We start from the raw sequence: 27056 nt of genomic DNA, 5'->3' as shown, positions 1-27056 counted from the left end.
CATAATCCATGTCATTGTTGCACAAAAATATTTAGGAAAAATCATGTCTGTGTTTTTCTTGTTAAATTTATATAAACAGTATCAAATCTCTAATCTTCACAATAATAACCTCAAAAGAGAATCCACAGAATTAAAAATATCTCATATCTTAATTGACTCAAAAGTTTCTTGTTCATCAAAGTTTGTCTCATAGAATGTAACATTCTTAATAATATACAATGATTAAGGTAGTTATGATAAAGTTACATATCCTACTCCTAAATTGTTAAATAATTATTCATTCTCAAATAAAAAATAATAATTTGACATAAAAACGTGTGTTAGTCATAATTTTACCGAACTTATAACAAATTTGGATTCTTTGTTGATTTTTTTTATGTTATTTTTTTAATGGATCTTCATAATATACTGATTACCATTAATTTTAATATTTTAAAATATATTAAAAAAAATATTTAAAATATCAGTGTATTTTTAATACTCAAAACAGATAACAATACAAAAAAAATCAGTAAAAAATTTAGACTCATCTTATAACTTATTTCTATAACTTATTTCTATGTTCTCTTAATAGTTTGTGTCAACTTCGTTATGGTTGCAACATGTTGTTGTTTTGTGACATTAATTACTTTTAATGTTGGGGTGTTTGTTGCACCAACCCTAATATTACTGCAACAAAAGCCTCAAGAGTTGGATTAGATGGAAAACATAAGACACTTGGCAGCAGGAGAAGATAATAAATATGAATCTTAACCTTACTGATAGGTACAGCCTAAAATTTTCTCTAAAATTAATTCTTTTAAAAAGGAAATTACTTTTTTCTATTTTATATTTTTCTTTTCACCTTTGTAGAAGTATTCAAAATTATTTAAAATGTTAATACTTAGATTGCAGAATTTAGAAATCAAAAATGTATTTTTAGATCTTCAAATACGTTTTCAATTGCATAATATATGTAAATACATAATTTATAGGAACATATATTCTAAATTATATAATTCTGAATATATTTCAAGATTTTTAGGTTATATAATATGAAAATAGCATTTATGAATTATATAATCTGAAATACATTTTTAAAACTTGCAAATGTACGAAATACATTTTTAAAATTTGAATTATACGATTCGAGACAGATTTTAGATTTATGGATTGTACATTCATAAAATCCATAAAATCCTCTACCCATAGATTATTTGGATATACACCAATAGGGGTGCAGAAATAAAGTATGGGGTGGTAAAAGATATATCCTCTTTTAAATTGCTTTATTTTTATTTTGGGCCAATTCAACATCCATTTATATGTTGGATGTACTCTAGATTTCTCTCAATTCTCTGAATTTTCTTCTCTTTAAAGTTGTTTTAACTTCATCTACATCTTTCATTTTCTTTTTCAGTTTCCAGAAATCTTACCAAAAGAACCAGGCTTTATAAGGTAATATTTATAGTTGGTAGAATGTTACTCCTGTTAAAAAAACTATGAAAAATCAGTTATGCAAGCAGAGATTAACCAGAGTGGTCTCAATAGCCATAAAAATTCAAAGTCCAAACAAGAAAAAATGTTTCAATACAATTTGGATTTTTTTCCATAAACTCTTTCTAAGAAAAACATAAAAAAATTACATTAAATTTTTCATAAACTACATTAATTAACAAGCTAGTAGATATGGTATGAAGACTACCAGTAATTTTCACATTTGAGATGCCTCCATTGATTCAAATTCGAATCAATGCATCCAGTTTTTCTAAATTTATAGGTAATGTTCATCATTGTCATAGATTTTAACCAAGAAACTGCTACTGCCTAATCTCCAACCCTCATTCCAATGCTTGCAAATCTGTCTGGCCTTCACATATTCCACTTAAGTCTTCAATTTCCTAATTTCTTTCCCTTAATTTAACCAAGAAAGTCTTGATTTTGAACTGTTAAATCAAATGCCACAGATTTCAATCTTCATTTTCTTTGTACAACAGATACTCTTGCATTGCCTTAGGTTATGAGATGACTACACCACTCTACCTGTGTCATAAATAGCTCATACAATGGTATTGCATGTCATGTGTGGTTCAATTTTCTAAACCAAATCAACTCTGTTCTCAGCTCAACCATACATGATCATGACCAAGGTAAAACACAAATTGATGGAAGCATTCAAAACCTTTCAGCACTAAAGAATGTCAAAAAGTATGAAATGGCAACAGAATCAATGTACAACTTTTTGTTGTAATTATTGAATTATATCATGGTTATGTCTTTTGTAGTCTTTGATAAACAGCAGACTGTGCTTATTGTTGGAAGTCTCACATCGACCAGAAATAAGGCAATTTCATAGTATATAATTACAAGTTGGTTTTGTGGGATTGAATTAGACTTAAAGTCTACTTTTCTTAACATGGTATCAGAGCCATTTTTTAAAATCTATGTCAATAGTAAAAGATACACAGCAACAGTATGTGGGTGGAGCTCATATCTATATGCTAAATAGATGCACAGTTCATGGAACTTCAGCTCAAGCATATATAAATTAAGGAAGATAAGACTATAAGTTAAGTTGTAAACAAGCCAATGATTTTCACATTGCTTCCTTTAGATTTTAGAATCTAAAAGCCAACTAAATAATTCAACATAAAAACAAATCTTATGTATTGTTAAAATGGTTAGAATTATTCTTGCAAAAGTTGCCAATATCTTCTAGGCTATTTCTTCAGGTTGCAAATCCTTCATCTTAACTGTCAAGCACGTATCAATGTTCTAAACAAACCAATGATTCTCATACCACTTCCTTTATATGTTATAATCTACAGAACAACTAAATAATACAGTTAAAAAACACAGTATACAAAATATAAAAATCCTTAGAGGTATTCACAAAATAAGGCTATAGACCACTTATTTCAGTTTCACATAAACATCAAAATAAAAAGGGTTAAATATGTTTTTAGTACTTAAAGTTTGTCACAAAATTGGAATTTGTCCATCTTCCAAACTTTGATACAATTTGATCCTTAAACTTTAAAAATGAATAGATATGATTATTTTAACCCAACGACGTTATATTTTTTTGACGTGTCAAACCGTGTTTCAAATACTAGCCTGGAATGCTGCTTAATACGTAAAAAAATCTAATGTGGTTGGGTTAAAAGTACTATATCCATTAATTTTTAAAGTTTGGAGACAAAAATGTATTAAATTTGGGACATGAACGAATTACAATTTTGTGTCCAAATTTAGAGATAAAAACATACTTAACCCAAATAAAAAAGACTAGCCACCTCAACAATAAAGCTGCACAACAGGCATACATTTAAATGGGAATAAAGAGGCCTCCTATAGAATGCAGACTTGATTATTAAAAGATGAAGTGTAAAGTCTTTATGAATCTTCAAACATACTAATGCTATTACCTCTAAATTTGTTTGCCACCGCTGCAATCCAGGCTTTGTCTTTATTGCTAAATGCATACCTTGTAGTTGAGGCCAGCAGAATGAATCCATCAGGTTTTTGCAAGCCAGCATCATTCTCATCAGAACCATGGAAGACTGGTTGGATCAGAAGACAGCGAGTCCCCATAGGTACCAGATCCTGAAATTCAGAATCTGAAGCATTCATCAAATTTTCAGATTTATGAACAAAAATGCAAAACCATACAATCTTCATTCGACCAGAGGCAGCATTATTGTTTGTTTCAAAATAAGATCAGGTGTCTTTTTCTAGTGAGTGAGAAGGTTGGATAGGCTTTTTTTCTCATAATTTTCCAGAATTTGGTCAAATACGAGTCCAGATTCTCTATTTGGTTTTTTGGTAGTGTCCTCTGCTAAGTATTAAATTACACTATATTAGTACTTTAAAATTCTTTATAATATATTTTAAAATTTTTAAATCAGTGTTCATCGGTGTATTCTAAAGACAGCAGAGGAACATCACAGTCAAACCCAACAGAGAATCCAAATTCGTCAAATACCTCTCATGATAAGGAGACACTTCATAAAACATGCTTGTTCCAAACCCATCTCTGTTGGGATTTAGTCTTTGGTAAATAAATTTCTTTTCAACCATACATTTTAGTTTGAAATTTTAATGTGGCCTCTATTCTAGTTTTGGACAACTAAAGATAATCAATTGAATGTGCAGATGCTTTTCTATCTCCCAGAAGATTTAGCCTAAAAAACAAGCTACTTCAATATGCTTACTTAACCAAAACTATATATGAATTTCAATACCTGCATCTTGAGGAAAATATAGGGTGTCTTTCAAATCATACAGGCCAGCTTTTCCAATCTTTTTCTTAAACCAATCCGGAAGAATTTCTTTTGATGTATCGTCTGGTATGTTCCAGTATCCCCTTGCACATATTTCTCCTTGAATTAAAATTAGCTGAACAGATTGAGATAGTGAAAAAATAAGGTAGAAGAAGAAGAATTGTAACACTGAATTGAACTGATGAATGAACATAGAAGTTGCTATCTATATTTTACATGACAACTTCTAAGCTTTAACTACAATATAAACATCTAACTGTGCGGATTAGATAACTTCTAACTAACCAAGCCAGTCCTAGTAACCTGGATCAGCTTAGTAGGCTGAGTAATGATGCACAATACATATACTCTAGCAGAAATGGTGATCAATTTACACATTGGTTACTTGACAGTTTTACCTTTTGGACAAGTAATTTAAAATTTTCACCTCAAACATATATAATACAATCAACTCAACAGATGTAACTGTATGATCACGACTATCAACATCATTGTCCCTTTCGGCCTTTTCTTTTTCTTCATTTTGGTGCTAACCTATCATATATTTTTGTGGCATTCCAAGGTTAGGGAATTCCCTAAGACTCAATGAAAGCTTAAAATGTTACTTATAGGTAACCTACAAATGAAGAACCCCAGCAGCAATCAACCTACCACTTTTTTTTATCGGCAAAGTATGAGTACTTATATATATATATATATATATATATATATATATATATATATATATATATATATATATATATATATATATATATAATGGAGCACTTGGGTGCCTCAACCCACATACAAAAAGTATGTACAATGTTTCCAGTCATTCAACCCTTGTAAGTCATGATTAAAAGACCTCTATATTTGATATCGAAATATCCCTACCCTCTATTCAGACAATGCTGGTCTTAGCACATATATAACATACAAAACAGACAGAGATTGGTCTGCAATTGCAAGGGGAAACATATCTCATTAAACATAGAAGAATTCATGTGTTTCTTTAAATTAATAATGATAATCTATGAGACATACCATAGCTATGGCATTTGTATTACGCAACAGAACATATGATGCCCAAGCCAGATCCTCCTTCAGGCCATTCCCTACCTCTGTTGACATAACAAATATTTGCTCAGTCCCTTCTGGTATAGCCTTTTCGTCCACTGGTTGAGCACCCTATTTCCCACACTTGGTTAAGGATCAATATCTTACATGAAAAACTTCATATTTGAGCTCCATATATATTGTATAAAAAAACAATGTTTTAGAAAAGGGTCCACAACTACTATTGTGGCAGTAACATCAAGGTTTTTGAAGCCTCTGCAACCAAAATACAGCTCCATTTATCTGTAACTTTCTACAATATCAAAGATTACTGTGAAACTGCGACTATGGTCATTTAAAACATCAACAAAAAGTAGGGTTACTTAATTGTTAAACACATTGAAAAAAGAAAGTTTTTTTCTTGAACATGTTCACTAGGGTGGAAAATTGAATTAATTCTACAAGAATAAAATCAGTTACTTACCTTGAGAAATTTACCAAGGTAGGGCAGCACAATTGAGAAGGAAGCCAAAGACAGACCCAAAACCTCTGTACTCTGCATAACCAGGAAAACACACCAGTTATGAACCACAGCCCAGAAAATTAAATAATCGAAAACTGAAAAATGCAAAACAAAAATGCAGTTTTCAGCTTTAATTTCTCTCACAAGCTGAGCTGGTGTAATAGCGGCTGCATCACTCCCTAGAAAGTGATTCAAAAGGAGAAGCGAACCAAAGCCATAACCAATCCATCTGGGCAAGTAGGATTCATCCAACCCAGGTATCCCTGGAAGCAAAGCAAAAAACCAAGCGAACCCAGATGCCAAAATTGATGGTTAATAGAATAGAGATAGCTAAAAATTTATTCTTTTTAGTTTCATGCCAGATACAGACAGTGTAATTACACATTACTGATTAAAAAAAGTATTTTTGCTTCAACCATTTACCTATGGTTGGTTAATTAAGATTAGTTATTGTGTTTAGAGAGAGACCCAATGTGAAGCGAAGAACAGAGAGATTGAGTTGTTGTTGGGTTGAGTTGGGTGGCTGAGAATCTTGAAGACTGGATCGAGGTATTGTTGTGAGTGGGAATTTTCTGAAGCAGGTTTTGGGACATTGTACTGGGAAAGGAATGCAGGGTTTGAAACAAATGGTGGCTATGTTGTTCATGTTTTGTGTCTGGATAACGTTTGTCAAAACAGAGTTTCATTTCCTTAAAAAATGTGTGTCAAACTCAAATGAATTGATGGGTGACCACAGGTGTGACTAAACCAGCTACGCTCTATATTTAGTCAGAAGTTCTATATTAAATAAATAAGGTTAATTTTTTTTTAATTTTATCAAATAAGCTCTAATTTTGTTTTGTATTTAAAAATATATTAATTTTTATCAATTTTATTTAATTTAGTCATTTTTTACTAACACATTTAAATTATTATCAGCTATGAACAGTAATTGATATGTGTTACTTTGTGTTTTTTTTTTCTTTAAATGTTCACTTGTCAACCGACTAGTGTGTCACGTGTCAAAGTTAATATTTTATATTCAATTTGGTTTCTATATTTGTTATTTTTATTCAATTTAATTTCAATTTGGTTTAAAATTGACCAATTTTGTCCCTATCGAAATATGACCAAATTTAATTTTTATATCAAAGTTATAATGATATAAATTTTAATATATTATATAAAAATGTTTAATAAAAAATGTGAATTTTAATATAAAAATTAAATTTTGTTTCAATTTGGAGAAGAACTAAATTGATTCATGATAAAAAAATTGAAACTAAATTGAACAAAATAACAAATATAGAGACGAAATTGAATATAGAACATTGATTTTGACCCGTGACACGTTGGATTGACATGTGGACATTTAAAAAAAGTTCAAACAAATAAAAAAAATATAAAAAACCACGAAGTGACACGTAGCAATCATTGTTCGTGACCGTTAACGATTTAAATGGTGTTAGCAAAAAAATAACAAATTGAAAAAAATTTATAAAAATTGGGACTTATTTGAACACAAAACTAAAATTATGATTTATTTGACAAAATTTAACGAAAATTAGAAAAAAAAAATTTAACCAAAATGAATAACTACAAAAAATCATAAATTTATTATCTTAAAATTTTAAATTAATCTCTTGTATGAACTCAATTATAACTCATAAATGTCTAATATCACAGTATTAGAACGAATAATTCATCTTTTATTCAAACGTGTCCTATTTTATAATATAAATATTCCCTCACTTATTTTAAGGGAGTTTTACATTTAAAATAACATAGAAAACAAACAATTGTAACACATTTCATTATCAAAGTTTCTAGTGGTTGGGAAAACCCATATTCACTACTCCTTGAAATCTCCATTTCCGCCTATCTTGTGTATTTGACATACCAACTTTTTCAATCATTTCCTTTATCTCATCTCGCGAGGAAAACATTAAAAAACTAGTTTACCATTTCTCACTAATCCATTTATTTGGTACTAAATATTTCGTGTCTCGTCAATATAAACAAAAGAATAAACTTTCGCCTATTTGTTTTAGATTCTACAAACATAGTTGAATAAGTCATCACATAGGTAATGATAAACCAATTTTTGCTGAGTAACGTGAGTTTGCAACCAAAAATAATTATGTTTAATATGTATTATCTTGAAAAATAGAATACTAAATTAGATGAAAATTTTAAAAAAATAATTTTAATTTTTACTAAAAGTTTAAAAACTAAAAATATATTTAATCTATAAATAATACGTAAAATAATAATAACCATCACATAAAAAAATAAGATTAAATTTCAAATATATTTCTAATGAAAGGTATTAATTATGACAAATCAATCTATATTATTATAATATAACTTGTAATTCCTATAATAGTGATTTAAATGTAATTTTTTATGCTTATTTTCTAAACTAAAAATTTATCATAGTTGGTTTAATGTTATATTAGATAATGTATCAAAATCTATTTATGTGATATATGAATCACAATGAAAATATAATTACTATTGATTTATTTTACATTTTTTAATTAAAAAAATGTAATAAATATATAAATAAATAATTATATAGAAGTTGTAACGATCCAACATGTAAACTGTAAAATTCAACTAAAGCAAAATAAGAACTACATGTTTATAAAATTAAAATTTAACCCAACATTGTGAAGTTTTAAAAGTATGAGAATTAGAATAGAAATAAATGAAAAAAAAAATCAAATTAAGAATTAAAGAAAAAACTTATATTATAATTTAAGCAAAAAAAAAGTAAGATAATAAATTAATTCAACCACGTTTTATCTTATCTTATCATGCTTTTTAATATTGACAACGTTAGACCAGCCACACCTGCACGTGCTGATATTTTTCACGTCTCTATCCATTAACCACTTATGGCAATAGTAGAAGAAACACCAATGGTGGCAAACAAATATCTGAATGCTAAAACACATCCGTGCGTACATTAAAATCCGTACACCCTTTTCTAGTGTCCAATCAGATTTCGACCTTCCAATCCAACGGTTCAGTAGAGAACATCATCATCTAAAATTGTTAAATGCCATGTATACCCTTGAAAACTACGCGTCAAATTGGTAGCCTAATGTAATCTGGCGCAACCACTGTTCTTATTGGATTATGTCATATTAGAGAAACATTCTGAATTTTTTACAAAAATAATATGTTATTGTACCTATTTAAAATTTACTAGATGGTTCAGTTTTGTATGAAAAAAAACATAAGAGAATATATAAAATATTGTAGTGAAAAAATAATTGCATGTATGCATTATATTTAAGATTTAAGACTTTTTTATAAAATTATGTTTTGACTGTTGAATCCGCAAAATGTTGTAATTTAAATTAAAATCAAAAGTATTGTCATTTGAATTTAGCTAAAAATATTTAAAATTAAGAATAAATATATTTTTGTCCTTCAACTTATAATGAAAATTAGAATTAGTCTTTAATACCGTTCTTAACGTAAAATTAATCTTTAATATATAGTTTTTTTTTAAGTATAGTTTAAAATGAGATTAATTACATTAATTACTATTAAAAAAATTATATTTCTTATCAATTTTGTTTTAAATTTTTTTTGTAAAAAATACTTACAAATTTTATTGTAAAAATAAAATTGCTACTAATTTTTTTGTAAAATATTTTTTACAAACACTTTTCACAACAAATTTAGTAGGAGATACTTGCGAATTTTATAATTTTGTAGAAAATAATTATAATTACTGCCAATTAATATTCTTAAAAAAAATGGCAAAAAAAAGTTTTTTCTTGTAAATCTTTTTAACAAATTTGCAAGAAAAAACCTATGTAATATGAAAGATTCTAGTAGTGAGTTTTTATTTAAAATTTTATAAAAAAATGATTGAAAATTTCTAAAATATATGAAATAGAAGTTTCGAAACCATTTCCAGTTAAAGAATGACCTCTAGAAATATTATCTTTCAACTTGACTATTTTAATTTATATCTTTATTATTAATTAAAATAATTGAATAGTTTTTGAAACTATTTTTAATATTTCATTTATTTATTTCTAAACTTGTGTAATAGTGGGATACTTATTAGTTTCAAATAATGTTTTCAAAATGAAAACCAACCTTGTAATATACATACTTTTTTGTAAGGAAAATTTGAATCTTAAGTGAAACTGAGATTTATTAAATTTATACAGTAATTAAAATATATAAGAATAACATTAGAAGTTAATTAATGTTTTACTAGTGAGATGATAATACTATATTTTAAAAATATTTGATTTTAATCTAATTTCACGTGTTTTTAATGTTTATTATTATCTACTAATTAGAAATTATGATTTTAAAATATTTATTATAAACCGATTGTTGATACAAGCAGCTCAACACTCGTGTCTTTGGTTAACGAGTTGGTATTGATATTTAGTTTGACAATGAAGTTGCAATTGAAAGTACATTTGATATTAATTTAGTTGACTGGGTGGGAATATAGATTTTTATAGTAATTATTTTATAAAAAATAATATTTTTAAACACATGTCAATTCTTGATTAGATGTGAATGTGAAAAAAATACATTATTTATAAATTCTAATTAAATTATTAGTTTATAATATAAAAAAATAGTTCAATTAAAAAAGATTAATGTAAAGTTGTACAAGCAGATAAATTAGTTAAATTTAAGTTGTTTTTATTTAAGTAATAATTTCAATATATTCATGATAGTTCTGTGTTCGGATAAGAAAAAAAGCCATTGTGTTGGAATTCAATTTCCTCTATAATTTAAGAACCAAATTCATTTCGGAGCTATGATCACCTACACACTGTTTCTCTTAATATTGGAAAGAGCTACCTGACAAAAAGATGCCACGTCATTAATCAGGTTTATAAACGGTTGCGTTCTGATCCGCTAAATCTCTACTGAACATGTGACCTGATACTATGTGACCGGCGTAAACCGTCACTTCACCGCTATAAATACTTTTATAACAATATATTTTCCAGGTAAAATATACTATACCAATATATAATGGATTTTCTTTTTTGTTATCTAATATTTTTTTTTAATTTTATATTTTAAATTAAAATAATGATTTTATCAATATTATTTTTTAGGTGAAACTTTATTTAAATTGAATCATTTTTTTAATTTGATTGTTTTTTAAAAATTTAACCAATTTTTTAATTAAAAATAACCTACAAAACACATAAAAATTACACAAAATTATAAAGTTATTTTATCTAATTTTTATAATAATAATAATAATAATTTTATTATTATTTTTGTTTAAAAAAGTGAATACAGGTAAAAAAACACACACATATAATACATATATTTTCCCTCTTTATCTACAACTTTTGACAATTATGTTTTAACATTTTTTTTCTCATATATTTTTTACGTAATATTTTATAAGTGATTTTGTAATATAAAAAATTAAAAAAAATGAAAAATTACTTAAAAAATGAAAAATAATTTTTCTAATCCAAATTGAATGAATTTAATTTAATTTAATTTTTAGCATAATCACAACCGACTAAACCAAAATACCAATTGAATTGAATAGTTATTAGTTGGGAATATGATATATAAGATTTAAAAGTCTAATATATTTAAATAAAACAAATAATATTTTCCTAAACTTTTAGTAAAAGATAGAATTAATTTATTTTATAAATTTTGATTCTTAGATTCTAATTTTAAAAATGTGTTAATTTTATTATTTTAAATAATTTTTATTTAATTTATTTGATACTTTCATTTAACATATTTTTATTAAAGCTAGATCCAGTATTCTAAAAATGGAGGACTGTTAATCCAAATTTTAAAATGTAAATAGTTTCAATTTTCATCTAAAACTAAAAACATTTTTATTATAATCAATTTTTCAACTAAGTAACTGGAAAAATATATTATGTAAACAAATTTAATGTATAATAATTAAAAATAAAGTTAAATATAGAGGACTAAATTCCTCTTTTATAAAAATGGATGGCTAATTTAATATAAAACTAAAAAGAAAAATTAATTTCAATTTTAAAGTTAAGTGATAAAATTATATTTAACTTTATTTTTAATTGTTATACATGAATTATTTTTATATAATATATATAACCTCCTATCTAAATAGAATAACTCTACTAAATAAATATCACATAAATATAATATTAGAAGAGCATTTGAGATGAACAATCTATAAGGCACATCACGATATCATGAACTAAACTGAAATTTGAGGTTGGACAGTTATCCAAAAGGCTTGCTCATAGAGCAAAATATTACATAGGCAACGGTGCCTTCAATGAGTACTCAAAGGAATGAGATTCAATCCAAGTTTGGCTACACTTCACATACTTACAAATAATTTGAACATGTTATAGCAAGCAGATACTTACAAATATTATAAACATGGAACATAGTAGGCACTTAATCATGTGATAGCAAACAAACAGGACTCTAAGACTCAATTATCCAAATACATATAATAAGATCAAATTCTCTGGATGCTTACACTTGTGGTGGCCTTGACTGCTTTGTAGGTCTATTGCCAATGGATTTCACCCTACCACACACAAGGTTAACCTTCAAACATCTAAGCCAAAGACTAAGGTCTCCCGTTACTCTCACCACTTGAATCAATATGCTCTACGAGACTAACTGATTCTTTAGAGTTTCGAGCAAAAGCCTGGAGGATTTTTGATACTCTCGCTTAGGCGAGACCTACTCGGTTGGGCAAGATTATCAGGTTTCTTCATTGTTCGCGCATTCAAGGCAGAAAAACGAGCCACAACAACACCCAGAACTCAGACCAGACACTTTTACACAACCAACATCATCATTCAAATTATTAAGACGTGAAACAGACTAAAGCATGCAAAATAACTTAAGACATACAAAACCTAGCTTCCCTTACCTTTGTGTGAAAAGAAGCTTAAGAAGAAGGAGACGTAGTGATGTACCAGGAAACTTAAAGAGCTCAAACAAAAGCATATGGACGAAAACGAGATTAAGGCAACAGTTAAAGTGGAACGAGATTAAGGCAACGGTTAAAGTGAAACCAGAGTTCAGGAGCTGAAAACGGAAAGTAAAAGAGGTTGGAAGGTTACTTAAAAAATTGGAGGGAACATAGTAGAGTCTTTGTTGGAAGAAAAAAGAGAGTGAGGGAGAGGAACAGTTTTAGAAAAGAACAAAATGAGAGTGAGTGAGGCTGAGTGAGAGTTCTGAAGGTTCTTAATGGGTTGGCTTTGGACCTTCGAAAAAGCAAAATCCAAACCTCTTTAGAGTAGAAAAAAATGGACTTACAATGTCTTCTAAAAATCCGATTAAGTTAAAATGCCATGATATAATTACATGGGTTTTTTGAATACAACTTTTTTCCAAAATAAATCTTTAAATGTGTACGCCTAACCCGAATCAATACACGAGTTTGTTTTTTTTCTCAGATTATTTAAATTTTTTGAAAAATATTTAAGCCACTTAAAATGAGAATTAATCTGTTTAGATTTTATTTTTCTTAAATCCCACAAAGATTATGATAAACACCATTAAAGATAAGACACTAAACGACTTTTAGACTCCAAATTACAAAAACTAAACAATGGATGGGGAGTGAAATAACCTACACACAGGTTCTCTCATGCTAAAGTCTCTCTTCCAACTGATACTCGCCACGTCAGCAATAGGTCTCGAAGCGGCTGCGGATTTATCACCGACTATCACCACAGTCACTTTGGTGACACGTGTCTGAATCGTAACCTGCCACTGCAGGTGAAAGATAGCGCGTGAACGGTTCACCGGTCATTCCCACATTCTTATAAACTCTTCTCTCTCCGATTTTCACATCCTTTTTTTTTTTTCTTTTTTTCTCTTTTCTTATTCTCTGCGATTCCAATTCACTGCGCTTCCGTTGGCTTGTTTTTTTTTCAGCTCGCGGTTTCGCTGTGAGTAGTTCCGAACGATTCGTTTTTGCACTGAGCTGTTCTGAAAGCTTCATTGTTGTTTTTCAAATTTTCAGTTACTGATCGATCTTGGAGTGAATTCTTTCTTTCTGTATTTTAAATTCGTGAAGAGAATTGTAAATTATTTGCTATTTTCATTTTGATTTTTGTGGTGTTAGCTTTAAGGTTTGCGTTTTCTATTGTTTGGTTGTCATTCTTGTATTTTTGTCACTTCGCAGTTTGTTGATGGTTGTTAATTATTGTGTGCAGGAATGGAATTGGGGTTCTAGTTTGTTCTTTTTGGTTCCTTTGTTATGTTCTTGAATTTGATTTGGGGTTTTAGGGCTTTTGAATATGTGAATTTAGAGTATTGGATTTTATTTTATCATTACGATATTGATCTTTTGATGGCTTTGGGTTCTTAAAGTGAGTATTCATAGCTCTGATGAGAAAATAAAGCGAGAGGATTTAGATATCTTTCTATTTTTAATTGTTACCTTACTTTTTTTCTTCGAAGCGAATTCCTCTCTTAAGAGCAGATAAAGCGGTTAGAAAAAGGATTTGGTGTACGGGATTATTGGTTTGTGATTTATCTTTCTGGAAAAGGGTGTTGGTCAATTTGCGGGCATGTTTTAAAAATCATGCCAGGTCTTGTTTGGTCGTTTTCATTTGATTTAGCTGGAGTTTTCCATGTACTAATTAATATGTATGTGTTATTTTCTTTGTTGTTAGATTTAAAACAGCAATTGTCAGAGTTCAGAAGGAAGAACAATTCTGGATGCATTTGGTTCAACCGGAGTTATTGGGTTTGGTAAAAGGTTTTGGAATAGAGTGAAGCTTGGATATTTAAGAAAAGATAGAAGAAATACTATCAGGAGTTCACACGCAATCTGTCTGTTACGTAGAGTACATGAGCTATTTTAGACTATTTTAAATACCAGTAGGCTTGGCTCTGGAGAGCTACACAAACTGCAGTCACCAAGGGGGGATGACCTCCATGACACCTTCGCGGGTGACAGGAGGCTTAACCCAATCATCTTCACATTCTGGAATTTTCTTTCAAGGAGATGGGCAGTCACAGAGTGTAGTTAACACTCACTTAAGTTCATCTATTGTTAACTCATCTAGCACAGTTACGGGAGCCCGTCGAACAAACCTGGGTCCGGTTTCGGGTGATATGAATAATGTAGTTTTGAACAGTGTAGCAAACTCTGCACCAAGTGTTGGAGCTAGTTCTTTAGTCACAGATGCAAATTCTGCTCTCTCTGGTGGCCCCCATTTGCAGCGAAGTGCCAGTGTTAACGCGGACTCATACTTACGATTACCTGCCTCACCCATGTCATTTACGTCAAACAATATTAGTATTTCAGGCTCATCAGTGATCGATGGTTCCTCTGTAGTACAGCAGAGCTCTCATCAAGATCATAATGTTCAACAATTGCAGCAGAATCAGCAGCAGCTGCAGGGTGCTGCAAGTGCTACATCGTTGCCTGCGTCTCAAACTGGTCCGTCTTCCCTTCATATGGGTGCACATGTCCCTGGATCTTTCATTCATGATCCAAATAATGTATCTCAGCTGTCCAAAAAACCTAGAATGGATATCAAACAGGAAGATATAATGCAGCAGCAGCAGCAGCAGGTTATGCAACAGATTCTTCAGAGACAAGATTCCATGCAATTGCAGGGTCGAAATCCACAGTTACAGGCTTTATTTCAACAACACCAGAGACTGAGACAGCAACAAATCTTTCAGTCAATGCCCCAATTACAGCGAATGCACTTGCAGCAACAACATCAACAACAGCAACAACTACAACAACAACAAATGCAATATAGGCAGCAATTACAGCAACAAGTGATGCAGCCCTCTTCTGCTGTCAAGCGCCCAGGCGACAATGGTGTCAGTGGGGTTTGTGCTCGTCGATTGATGCAATATCTCTATCATCAAAGGCAACGGCCAAATGTGAGTTGCTTATTTGCTGCATGTGATGACCTATCAGAGTGTCAAATCTATATTAACTACATCATCTGTCCAGTTCTTGTTTTCTTTATAAAGTTTATTCCTTTTTCTTTCAGGAACTTAATTATATGTGAGCACATTGTTTTATGCTTTGGGTATTTTTGAATTTCTACATCAGTTATTACTCTCTTTTGAATTTTTTCTGTTTTTTTTCAGGATAATAGTATTGCTTATTGGAGAAAATTTGTGGCTGAATATTACTCTCCTCGTGCAAAGAAACGGTGGTGCTTGTCGTTATATAACAATGTTGGCCATCATGCACTTGGTGTTTTCCCCCAAGCAGCTACGGTAAATCTTTGCACTTTTTATTTATCCTTGACTGGTATGTCTTGTTTGCATAATAAATGGGGCGATGCCTTAATATTTGCTGATAATCATTTATAAAATATTCCATTCAAACTCTTTATTGATTGTATTACGTGATCATGTAATTGTTGACAACTCAAAGAATGCTGCCAATTTGCCAACTCAGTTATATTTCAAATTATTGCATTTGTTTTCTTTTTTATTTAGGTCTACGCCAATTTTCCCTTTTAATCTGTTAGTTCTATTACATCTTCGATGAGTGCATACATTGATATGGATTTTTTCTTTGTTCAGGATGCATGGCAATGCGACATATGTGGTTGTAAATCTGGAAGGGGATTTGGTAAGTATTTGTAAAAGGAAATATTGTAGCCTGTATGGTTGGAGTTTTTATTCATTTATTCCTGTTCTCATAAGTAATCACAGAAGTGTCACTTTATTTCCTGTTTCCAAGATTTATGGAAGAAACTATAGATTGGAGTTTTGTTGTTTTCCTAATTTCCTATACCACTTTCTGAAAGCAGAAAACAGTGAAAAAATGACATAGTTGTGATGATTAAATATTCAATTGGTCTTTATAGCCACACAATCTTTATGTGTTAGTCCCTACATTTAGCAAGTACTCAATTTGACCACTGCACATCTTTTAGGGATGAAAAATTACAGTTCTGTTGTGCAGAGTTATAGGGACTAAGAGGGACTAAACTGTAAAGATTTTGAAAACAAATAGAAAGCAAACTGCTTTATAAACCAAACCAACAAAACTGTTCCTTGTGTTGTGGTTCTACAGTAGTATGTTATTATGGAAATTTAGTTTCATTAAAAAATTCCATTTAGTATTTCGCTTGTTTTGCTACTGAAGTCAGTGCTGACCAATGACCAGTGGCCTGTGATCACATTCTTCATTGTTGTTACTTAGCTTTAACCTTTAAGTCATAAAAAATAAACTAAACTAATTGCAACCTTTAATAGGCTGGTGTCATTTCTTAGGGTGCAATAGTGGCAGATGCACAATTTGTGCGTTGCATGTATCTGTAAGCTATAGCATGCTGTTTCTTTTAATTTCTGATGTAAATCTTATAATCTAATATGTTCATTATGGATTTTGTTACAGAGGCAACTTATGAAGTATTACCTAGACTTAATGAAATCAAATTTGGTGGCGGAGTGATTGATGAACTTTTGTTTCTGGACTTGCCACGTGAAATAAGATTTTCTTCTGGTGCAATGATGTTAGAATATGCAAAAGCAGTTCAAGAGAGTGTATATGAGCAGCTTCGAGTTGTTCGTGAAGGTCAACTTCGCATCATATTCACTCAAGATTTGAAGGTTACAAAATTGTTTTTATAGTCTAGTATATTTTCTATTTGAATCTTTTTTATATAATAATGACCTCCTGCTTTTTAATTTGGACAGATATTATCTTGGGAATTCTGTGCAAGGCAGCATGAAGAACTTCTTCCTCGAAGGTTGGTTACACCACAGGTGTGTCTCTGCTTCCTTTAGAATGATTTTCACTTTTGCAGTCATTCTTTCTTTTTAATAGATGGTGATGCTATTTTTTAGAATATTTGTTATGTAGATCTTCATTTGTTGCTTGGTTTGATTGGTAATTGGGAGTGTAGGGACTTCCCTGAAGTGGTCTACTTTTTGCATGTTCAGAATTTTTCTGCACAAAAACTTCTGCATGTGCAATCTTGTTGCATAATTAACTCTTTACATGCTTGAATTCTTCTATCATATTTGTCAGGACTGAATGCAGAAGTACAATTTGGTGAACTTGACTGTAGTAATGTTGAAATTTGGGTAGGGAAATTGATAGGTTCAATGAAACTTCCCTTCTAATTTCATGAAGGGAAGATCAAGGAAATTAAAGTTGAAAGGTCTAAATGCCCCAGAGGCAAGGCTTAAAAATTGCTCACCTTTCTGAAGGTTGATTGGTATGGCAATATAGAGGTATTGATTTGGCTGTCATTCATATGATTCGCAAATTTGCAGGTCAACCATTTAGTAAATGTAGCTCAAAAGTGCCAGAGTACTATTGCTGAAAGTGGAGCAGATGGAGTTTCTCAACAAGATTTGCAATCAAAAAGCAGCACGTAAGTTAATGCATTGTTGTTCCTTGATGTTTGGTGTTTTAAGCAAATCCTTCTCAGACTGTGTATTTCTCTTCGCTGCACACTTGTGCGATGTTGTATTCTTGGAATGGCGCATACTAGAGTTTTCTTGATATATGGATGAACAATTTGGTGCAAACTATGTTTCTTCATTTTTAATGGATTTACTGAATGGCAATCCAAATGTATACCCATGGGAAAAATGAGAGGAAAAAGATACTGTTAGTTAATAACCATAAATTGGAAACAGAAAGATCTTAGTATAAGATTTTTCCCGTTGGCATTTCGTTGCATTCTGGTGCCCTGCATCACAGAAATAACATTTTTTTTATAGACAGAGATACCAAGTCTGGCATTCATATTTTTACATTGAGGTTATTCAAGATTAAGAGCTTCTCTTGGCATTTTAAATATAGATTAGAAATTGAGAATCTGCTTCCCTATGTCAACCAAACTCTCTAGTTGGGCATTTTATAAGCCATGCTTGGTTAAAAGTATCTGCTGGTTAGAATAGTCTATGTAACATCTAGTTAACAATTACAATGAGACTGGACTCGAGCTTCAAAGCTTAAAATAATGTTTATTTGCATCAGGGTATTGACAACAGGGCGCCAGCTTGCAAAGATGTTGGAGTTGCAATCGCTTAATGACTTGGGTTTTTCTAAAAGATATGTGAGATGTTTGCAGGTATGCTATTCAAAATTTCTGTACAGCTTGAGCACTGTAGAGATATTTGTTATGCATGTCCTTTTTCAACCCTTATTTACCTGCTACAATGGTTGACAGATTGCGGAGGTTGTCAACAGCATGAAAGACCTAATAGATATCTGTGACGAGCAAAACGTTGGGGCAATAGGTAATTTGCGTGTAGCTTTTATGAGATTACCCTATTGTGTTCTATTTTCAATTAATATAGTTGTACGAAGCTGTTTTAAGTTTTGGCTTTTGGAATTATACTTTTACATTGCCTCTGGCCTTCGTAACATAGATCCAACATTAACCTGCAGAGAGTTTGAAAAGTTATCCTCTACTAACAAATGCCTCAAAGCTCCAGATGCAAAAGATGCAGGAAATGGAGCAGCTGGCAAGTGCTCATGGTCTGCCAACTGATAGAAACACACTCAATAAGCTGATGGCAATGAATCCTGGATTGAACAACCAGATAAACAACGGTCAAAATGTGGTTAATCGTGGTGCTTTGAGTGGGTCAGCCCATTCAGCAGTACTTACAAACTACCAAAATCTTCTCATGAGGCAAAATTCAATGAATTCTAGCCCTGGCTCCCTTCAGCGCGAAGGATCCTCATTCAATAATTCTAACCCGAGTCCCTCTTCTTCTATGCAAGGAGCTGGTCCTTCTTTAGTTCCAGGCTCAATGCAAAACTCGCCTGTAGGTGGCTTCCCAGGTTCCCATCAAACCCTGCAGCAGCAGCTGCCGCTGCCGCAACTCCTCCAACAGCGCACATTAAGTGCAAATGGTTTACTGCAACAAAATCATCCACAGGGGTCCCAAGGAAATCAAGCTCTACAGCAGCAACAGCAGATGATCCATCAACTAGTGAAGGAAGTGTCAAATAACAATGGGGGAATGCAATCACAGCCTCTTGTTGGACCCATTGCAAATGGGAATATGGCAAAGAATGCATTGGGTTTTGGGGGCAATACTCCATCTATAAGCGGAGGAGGTTCTGCCAGTGTTCCACGAAACAATGGACCCATTTCGAGGAATAATAGCTTCAAAACAGCTTCAAACAGTGATTCTTCTGCCGCTGCTGGCAACAGTGGATTCAACCCAAGAACATCTGATATGCCGCAAAGTCTTCATTTGCAAGATGTGGTTCAGGACATTGGCCATGAGTTCGCGGATAACCCCTTCTTTAACAGTGATCTTGATGATGACATGGGTTTTGGCTGGAAGGCATGACTAACACAACTTGGCCATGTAATTGGCATATCTTTTGTTGAAGTGTTCTATTTTTGTACAGGATACTTTTAATAGATGCTGTTTTTTTTTTTTTCTCGATTTTCCTGTCATTTTCTTCATTGATTTCAATTGGACATGGAATCCATTAGGTGTTTTAGGGTTTTATTTGACGTTTTTTGTCCTGCAAGTGTATTGGACTATTGAAAAGAGCAGTAAGCTTTTTATACGGCACTTAAATTTTTTGTCTCATAAGCTTAATAAAATACCACTGACAGTCCTGTCACCTGCTAATACAAATCATGATGTCTTGCTGAAGTTCTCAAACTGGTCATGTATAAGGCTGGAAATGTTTCAAATACGTTAAGACAGGAAAAATGAAGCCAAGTGCTATATATACATACATACAAAGTTACTGATGGTTATTGTGATGTACCAAGTCTCATTTGGGACAAAAGTCTACAGAAACTTCGACTCTAAATTAAAAATGTAAAGTCTGCTATTCAAGTAAGAGGAGTTTTAATTGAAGGGAATGGATGAAAGTGAAAGACATTTTTCTTGTTTAGTCTGTAAGTATATAAAATTAGCAAAGTTGCTATTATATTCATAACATTTCTGCAGTGAATAAATAAAACTATTCAGTTAAAGAGGATAGGCAAATAAAAGAATCACATTGTATTTCTTGAATTTTACCTTTTTTTCTCCCTTTAATATTGCAGGAAAGACCGATAAAAGGTATTGATTAATAGTCATTTATTTTAAAGTGCATAATGTTTTTTGTTTAGATTTTAAAAGTGAAACGAAAAATTCATAATTAGTTTCTAAAAACGAAGTTAACTAATAATGTTAATTTGCTATTTTTGTGATACTAATGCATACAGTTTTAATAAGATTGTTAGGTTTACTAAGTTAAAATGTCAAAACAATTAATTTATCCTAATAAATGTTTAAATTTACGCCCTTTCATGCAAATAATTTTTTCACCTGATTGTTTCTATCCTTTTGTCTTCTTTCTCATATTTTCTCCACTCCTCTAAGCTTACTAGTTTATTGAAGACAAAAAATGATTTTGGCACTAGGAAAAAATGTTGAAAGTATATTCCTTAAAGTTTTTGTTACACAAAACCAAAATAAAAAATAATAAGTCAAGATATGGATAAAAAAAATTATCAAGCCAAATAATTCTTACAACAAATAATAATTATACAGGATAAATTTGTAAATGAAAAAAATATTAGAAATAGTATAGGTTGAAATATAAAGAACGATGTTCTTAGAGAGAAAATATATTCCCTATATAGGACAAAACATAAATATGTGTTCCTTTTCTAAGATACAATAATACGTCATTTCGATCAAGTATAACTAAAGATATATGAACTTTATCAACACCAATGTTTTAAAAGATAATATAAAATATAAGACAAAAATACTTACATAATTTGTTGTGTATTCTTCTCATGCATATAGGTTTTATATATCGGTAGAAGAGAGTAAATAGTAATAAATCTAATTCAAATAAAGGTAGTAAATAATAATACATTTGATTAAACTAAAATGAATGTGATAAAGTTAAAAAATTGTTCACCCATAAATAACATTTAGTATAAGTAATAAAAGGGTAATTTATTTATTTATTTAAATTATATTGAATATTTTCAACAATCCCCATAAAATTTTAAAAATAAAATAAATCATCTTTTTAAAATAAAATATTGTATTTTAGCATAAGGAACCTTCATAGTTTGAATATTATACTTAGTGTTTACAAATTTTCACTGAAAAAAAATGTAAAGATTTATAATTACATTGAGCTACATCTCCTCTAATTGTATTTTACTAAATAATACATACAATACCAATGTCCATTTTAAGTTCTAATAAGTGATGTACATTACAGCCTTATGCATGTATCTTGTTTCATGAGTATTATTTAGAGACTTATCCATGTCTCAGTCCTACCATCACACTAATTAGGTCAACCTTCATAGGGTGGACTCACACTCCTAAAATAATTACTATTCTGTTTATTAAGATGTATTTTAAAAATAAACATAATAATGCCTAAACCTCAACCTTATTATTCTCACAATTCATAGTAAACCTCATCATAAGAATGAGACATCACATTTATTCAAATAAGTTTGTGTACTTTAGTTAACAACAACTTCATCATTATCCATTGAACTCTATTCTATGGGTTTTCATGCATATGGATATAAACGGCCATAGTTGCAACTAGTGTACGGGCTTTAGCCCATTCTCCTGAACGTCTCAAATACTTGTTGATGTGAACCCTTTGGGACACAGATATGCAATACTTATCAATTATAATAATTAGTTTTAAATTATAATAATGAGTTTTTATTAGTCAGATTTTATATATCAGATTTTCCCTTTATTTAGGTTAATTGTTAGTGCTAAATTGGTGGAGTTTGTTCCCTGATTCTTTCCAATTTACGTTACCAATATGTATATTTATACTACTGCAATCCAAGAATAAAATATCAATTCAAACTATATCTCTATATGGTATCAGATTAATACACGATCCTCTCATTCCTTACTTTTCCATCACATGACGTCGCTCCTTCCTTTCTTTTCTTTTTTTTTTCTTCTTTTTTTTTCCTCTCATGGCCACCGACAACTCCTCCATTAGAAACCCTTATGAGCCCTCTAAACCCTTCACTTGCATCACTCTCAACAGTGTCACCAGGCTTCTTCCCTCCAATTACCTTACCTGGAAACTTCAAGTTGAAGCTCTCCTTGATGGCCATGATCTTCTCAAATATCCCGATGGATCCTTTCCTGCGCCAGCGACAACGGTCTCCACCACTGATGACCCTCCAGTGACAATTTCGAATCCTGCTTATCAAACTTGGCGTCGCCAAGACCGTCTTATATATGGTGCTCTCCTCACCACTCTATCCCCTGAAGTGGCCTCCTTGGTGTCTCAAACAACGACATCCCATGATCTCTGGACTCTTCTCCAACGCACCTATGCCAAGGCATCATCCCGCAGTCACCTTCGATAGTTGAAAGAGCGTCTCCACATGGCATCCAAAGGTACCCAATCCATCACCACCTACATGCATTCTCTGAAGCAAACTACTGATCTCCTTGCATCACTTGGCTCTCTTGTCTCCGTTGAAGACATGACTGACCATGTCTTACGTGGCCTCGACGACGGCTATAGAGCTGTCATTGATGGCGTCAATGCAAGGGACACTGCCATTCTTTTTGATGACCTTCTCGAGAAGCTTCTCATTCATGAACTCTCTCTTGTTGCTGCTCAACGGCAAGTTCCTGCTCCCATGACAGCCTTGCATGCACATGCTCGACCCAACCATTATGACAAAACTCAGTCTGGGTAATTTTTTGCATCCTCAACTTCACGCCCTGACAATCGCAAACCGTTTCTTGGTCGCTGCCAATGGTGCAATGTCAAGGGCCATGTTCTGTCTCAGTGTCTTACCTTCAAACAGCAGCACCCTAGTGTCCCACTGCCTCCTCGTTCCTCTTCTGCTACCCCTGGACAGGTTCAGGTCCATACTGCAACTGCTGGCACATCTCCAACTAATTTTCTGGTTGACAGTGGAGCGACCCATCATGTCACAAATGATCTTGCGAATCTAGCGCTTCATCATCCGTACACGGGTCCGGACTCACTGTTTATGGGTAACGGTTCAGGTTTAAACATCTCTCATTCTAGAACACTTTTACTTAATGATTTATCCCTCTCACATGCTTTGTGCGTTCCTTCCATGCAACAGAAAATCATTTCTGTCTCTCAGCTTACCAAACAAACTAACTCTGCTGTTGTTTTCTTGCCAAACTCTTTCCATGTGAAGAACCTGCAGACAGGTCAAACCACCTATAACGGCTCATGTGTGGATGGACTCTATCTCTAGCTAGCCAACTCTCCGTCCGTCCACTCTGTCCGCACCACCTCCTCTGCTTCATGGCACCATAGACTTGGGCATCCTTCCACTTCTATCTTCACATTTATTCAATAGCATTTTTCTTTGGGTTCACCTAAATTCCGGCAATCAAATTGCAACTCATGTCAAATTAGCAAAAGTCATAAACTTCCTTTTCATGAATCCACTCTTAAATCATCTTATCCTTTGGAAATAATTTTCTTTGATGTATGGACTTCCCCTGTTTTATCAATTGACGGTCTTCGCTACTATTGCATGTTTGTTGATCATTTTGTTGATCATCTTATCCTTCCATGCAACAGAAAATCATTTCTGTCTCTCAGCTTACCAAACAAACTAACTCTGCTGTTGTTTTCTTGCCAAACTCTTTCCATGTGAAGAACCTGCAGACAGGTCAAACCACCTATAACGGCTCATGTGTGGATGGACTCTATCTCTAGCTAGCCAACTCTCCGTCCGTCCACTCTGTCCGCACCACCTCCTCTGCTTCATGGCACCATAGACTTGGGCATCCTTCCACTTCTATCTTCACATTTATTCAATAGCATTTTTCTTTGGGTTCACCTAAATTCCGGCAATCAAATTGCAACTCATGTCAAATTAGCAAAAGTCATAAACTTCCTTTTCATGAATCCACTCTTAAACCATCTTATCCTTTGGAAATAATTTTCTTTGATGTATGGACTTCCCCTGTTTTATCAATTGACGGTCTTCGCTACTATTGCATGTTTGTTGATCATTTTACTCGCTATATTTGGCTATATCCGCTAAAATGCAAATCTGATGTGCAAACTCTGTTTTCCAAATTTAAATCGCTGGTTGAAAATTTTTTTCATCACAATATCAAAATTCTTTACACGGATAATGGTGGCGAATATATTGGTCTTCGTTCTTTTTTAAGCACTCATGGAATAAGTCATCACACCACCCCACCTCATACACCTGAACATAATGGAATTTCAGAATGCCGGAATCGACACATTGCCGAAACCGGTCTCTCTCTTCTCCACCACTCAGGCTTGCCCCTCACATATTGGCCTCACGCCATGACAACAGCAGCCTATCTCATAAACTGTCTCCCAACACCAATTCTTGGGTACCTATCCCCCTATGCCAAATTACTCAAAATTAACCCGGATTATCATAAGTTAAAGTATTTTGGTTGTTTGTGTTTTCCCTGCTAACCATAAACTTGCACCAAAGTCTGCTATATGTAATTTTGTAGGTTACTCGGCTGATCAACATGCTTACTTGTGTCTCGATCCCACCACAGGAAGGATCTACACCTCTCGCCATGTCAAGTTTGTTGAATCTGAATTTTCGTACAGCTCCCTAATACCTAAAGCCAGGTCGAGTGCAGAGCAACCAGCAGAGCAACCAACAGGCCAACTTCAGCTATCCATACTCCATCCTATAAACCAACCCATGATCAGTACTACCCTAAACCCACCGGAGGAGGTCTCGGCAGCACCTTCCTCTTCATCTTTCACCAACTCCCCACCTCTGGTCCAACCCTCCCCTGGACACTCTGAATCCCCTCTAACCTCACCACCATCCCCACCATGTTCTATGCCACCATCCCAACCCGATGCCAACCCTACCAACAGACCCCAAACCGATGGAGGTGGTATCATTACTCGGTCTAAAAACAACATTGTCAAACCCCTCAAAAAAGCTTAACCTCCATGTCCATCCCTCTTCTCCACTTGAGCCCAACACCTTCACCCAAGCTCTTCGTGACCCTGATTGGCGCTCCGCTATGCAAACTGAGTTTGACGCCTTACATCGCAATCGCACTTGGGACTTTGTCAGTCGGTCCTCTACTCAAAATTTGATTGGTTGCAAATGGGTCTTTCAAATCAAACAATACCCGGATGGCTCGATTGATCGGTACAAGGCTCGGCTAGTCGCCAAAGGTTTTCACCAACGCCCTGGTTGGGACTATACCGAGACATTCACTCTGGTTGTTAAACCGGTCACCGTACACACTGTCCTCACACTTGCAGTTCATCAAGGGTGGTCCATCCACCAACTTGATGTCAACAATGCATTTCTTCAAGGGACGCTCAAAGAGGAAGTATTCATGCTCCAACCCCCTGGTTTTGTCAACAAAAGTTTCCCTGATCATGTTTGCCGCCTCAAAAAGGCACTCTATGGGCTAAAGCAAGCACCACGCACCTGGAATACGGAGCTTCGAGTGTTTCTACTTTCTCTTGGCTTTGTCAACTCAACTGTTGATGCATCTCTCTTTATCTCTCAAAAATCTGGTTCCACACTATATTTATTAGTATATGTTGATGATATCATTGTCACTAGGAGTTCCCCTACTGAGTTGTCCAACCTTATTTCCACCCTTGCCGCTCGATTTTCGCTGAAAGACCTTGGATGTCTCACCTATTTCTTAGGCGTCGAAGTAATTCGTTTCGCTACAGGACTGTTTCTTTCACAAAGGAAATACATCACTGATCTTCTCCACAAATCAGGCATGGCTAACACAAAATCATCCTCCACTCCCCTGTCCGCCAGTGCTCCCTTACTCAAGGATTCTGGTGATCTCCTACCTTCCCCAACTGAGTATCACACCCTCGTAGGAAGTCTTCAATACTTAAGTCTTACTCGCCCGGACATCGCCTTCAGCACCAACAAACTTGCGCAATTCATGCAACATCCAAGAACGACGCATTGGTCTGCCCTCAAACGGGTGCTCTGTTATTTGGCGGGTTCTTGCAACAAAGGCATCTTCATCTCGGCAACTGCTCCGCTAACCTTTCATGCTTACTTAGATGCAGATTGGGCGAGTGATAAGGATGATTATATCTCCACCACTGGTTACTTGTTATATCTCGGTCGCACTCCCATCTCTTGGAGCTCCCGGAAACAACTCTCTGTTGCTCGTTCCTCAACCGAAGCAGAATACAAAGCCTTGGCTGACACGGCCAGTGAGCTTCTATGGGTCCTATCCTTGTTCACTGAACTTGGTCACATCCCCACAGCCAACCCGGTTATATATTGTGA

At 33.0% G+C, this 27056-nt stretch overlaps 2 protein-coding genes across 5 annotated transcripts; one reads left to right on the top strand and one right to left on the bottom strand.

Moving 5' to 3' along the window:
• Positions 1–1508: 1508 nt before the first annotated feature.
• Positions 1509–6541, bottom strand: LOC114181054 (protein COFACTOR ASSEMBLY OF COMPLEX C SUBUNIT B CCB2, chloroplastic). Of its 3 annotated transcripts, XM_028067376.1 has the most exons (7): positions 6289–6541; positions 5965–6083; positions 5782–5853; positions 5286–5429; positions 4224–4377; positions 3408–3599; positions 1558–2022 (listed from the first exon to the last, which is right to left on the bottom strand). In XM_028067376.1, exons 1-7 carry the CDS (start codon positions 6464–6466, stop codon positions 2009–2011), a joined length of 873 nt encoding a protein of 290 aa, XP_027923177.1. In that variant the 5' UTR covers positions 6467–6541; the 3' UTR covers positions 1558–2008. The 3 variants fall into 3 exon arrangements, with proteins under 3 accessions (XP_027923176.1, XP_027923177.1, XP_027923178.1); XM_028067375.1 differs by having other exon boundaries at positions 1509–3599; XM_028067377.1 differs by lacking the exon at positions 1558–2022 and having other exon boundaries at positions 3414–3585.
• Positions 6542–13644: 7103 nt separating this feature from the next.
• On the top strand, positions 13645–20340 carry LOC114181707 (probable transcriptional regulator SLK2). 2 transcript variants are annotated; one of them, XM_028068236.1, is made up of 10 exons: positions 13645–13739; positions 14469–15699; positions 15913–16044; positions 16357–16405; positions 17177–17391; positions 17479–17547; positions 18061–18161; positions 18773–18866; positions 18966–19035; positions 19187–20340. In XM_028068236.1, the coding sequence occupies exons 2-10, from the start codon at positions 14725–14727 to the stop codon at positions 20101–20103; spliced, it is 2622 nt and encodes an 873-aa protein (XP_027924037.1). In that variant the 5' UTR covers positions 13645–13739; positions 14469–14724; the 3' UTR covers positions 20104–20340. The 2 variants fall into 2 exon arrangements, with proteins under 2 accessions (XP_027924037.1, XP_027924038.1); XM_028068237.1 differs by having other exon boundaries at positions 13737–13812.
• The last annotated feature ends 6716 nt before the right edge of the window (positions 20341–27056 follow it).

The sequence above is a fragment of the Vigna unguiculata genome, chromosome 4 (assembly GCF_004118075.2).
Source record: "Vigna unguiculata cultivar IT97K-499-35 chromosome 4, ASM411807v1, whole genome shotgun sequence".
In the NCBI taxonomy this organism is placed as follows: Eukaryota; Viridiplantae; Streptophyta; class Magnoliopsida; order Fabales; family Fabaceae; genus Vigna; species Vigna unguiculata.
The sequence above is the reverse complement of the archived record's forward strand: the minus strand, read 5'-3'. Positions and strand labels throughout refer to the sequence as shown.

Bases quoted from the DNA above. Each gene is read 5' to 3' on its own strand.
- LOC114181054 (XM_028067375.1), bottom strand. From the start codon at position 6,466: ATGAACAACATAGCCACCATTTGTTTCAAACCCTGCATTCCTTTCCCA. The intron at 5,430-5,781 runs GTAAGTAACTGA...TGTGGGAAATAG, and splicing joins ACCTTGGTAAATTTCTCAAG to GGTGCTCAACCAGTGGACGA. The intron at 3,600-4,223 runs GTATTGAAATTC...TGAATGCTTCAG, and splicing joins ATATTTTCCTCAAGATGCAG to ATTCTGAATTTCAGGATCTG.
- LOC114181707 (XM_028068236.1), top strand. From the start codon at position 14,725: ATGACCTCCATGACACCTTCGCGGGTGACAGGAGGCTTAACCCAATCA. The intron at 15,700-15,912 runs GTGAGTTGCTTA...GTTTTTTTTCAG, and splicing joins ATCAAAGGCAACGGCCAAAT to GATAATAGTATTGCTTATTG. The intron at 18,867-18,965 runs GTATGCTATTCA...AATGGTTGACAG, and splicing joins GATATGTGAGATGTTTGCAG to ATTGCGGAGGTTGTCAACAG.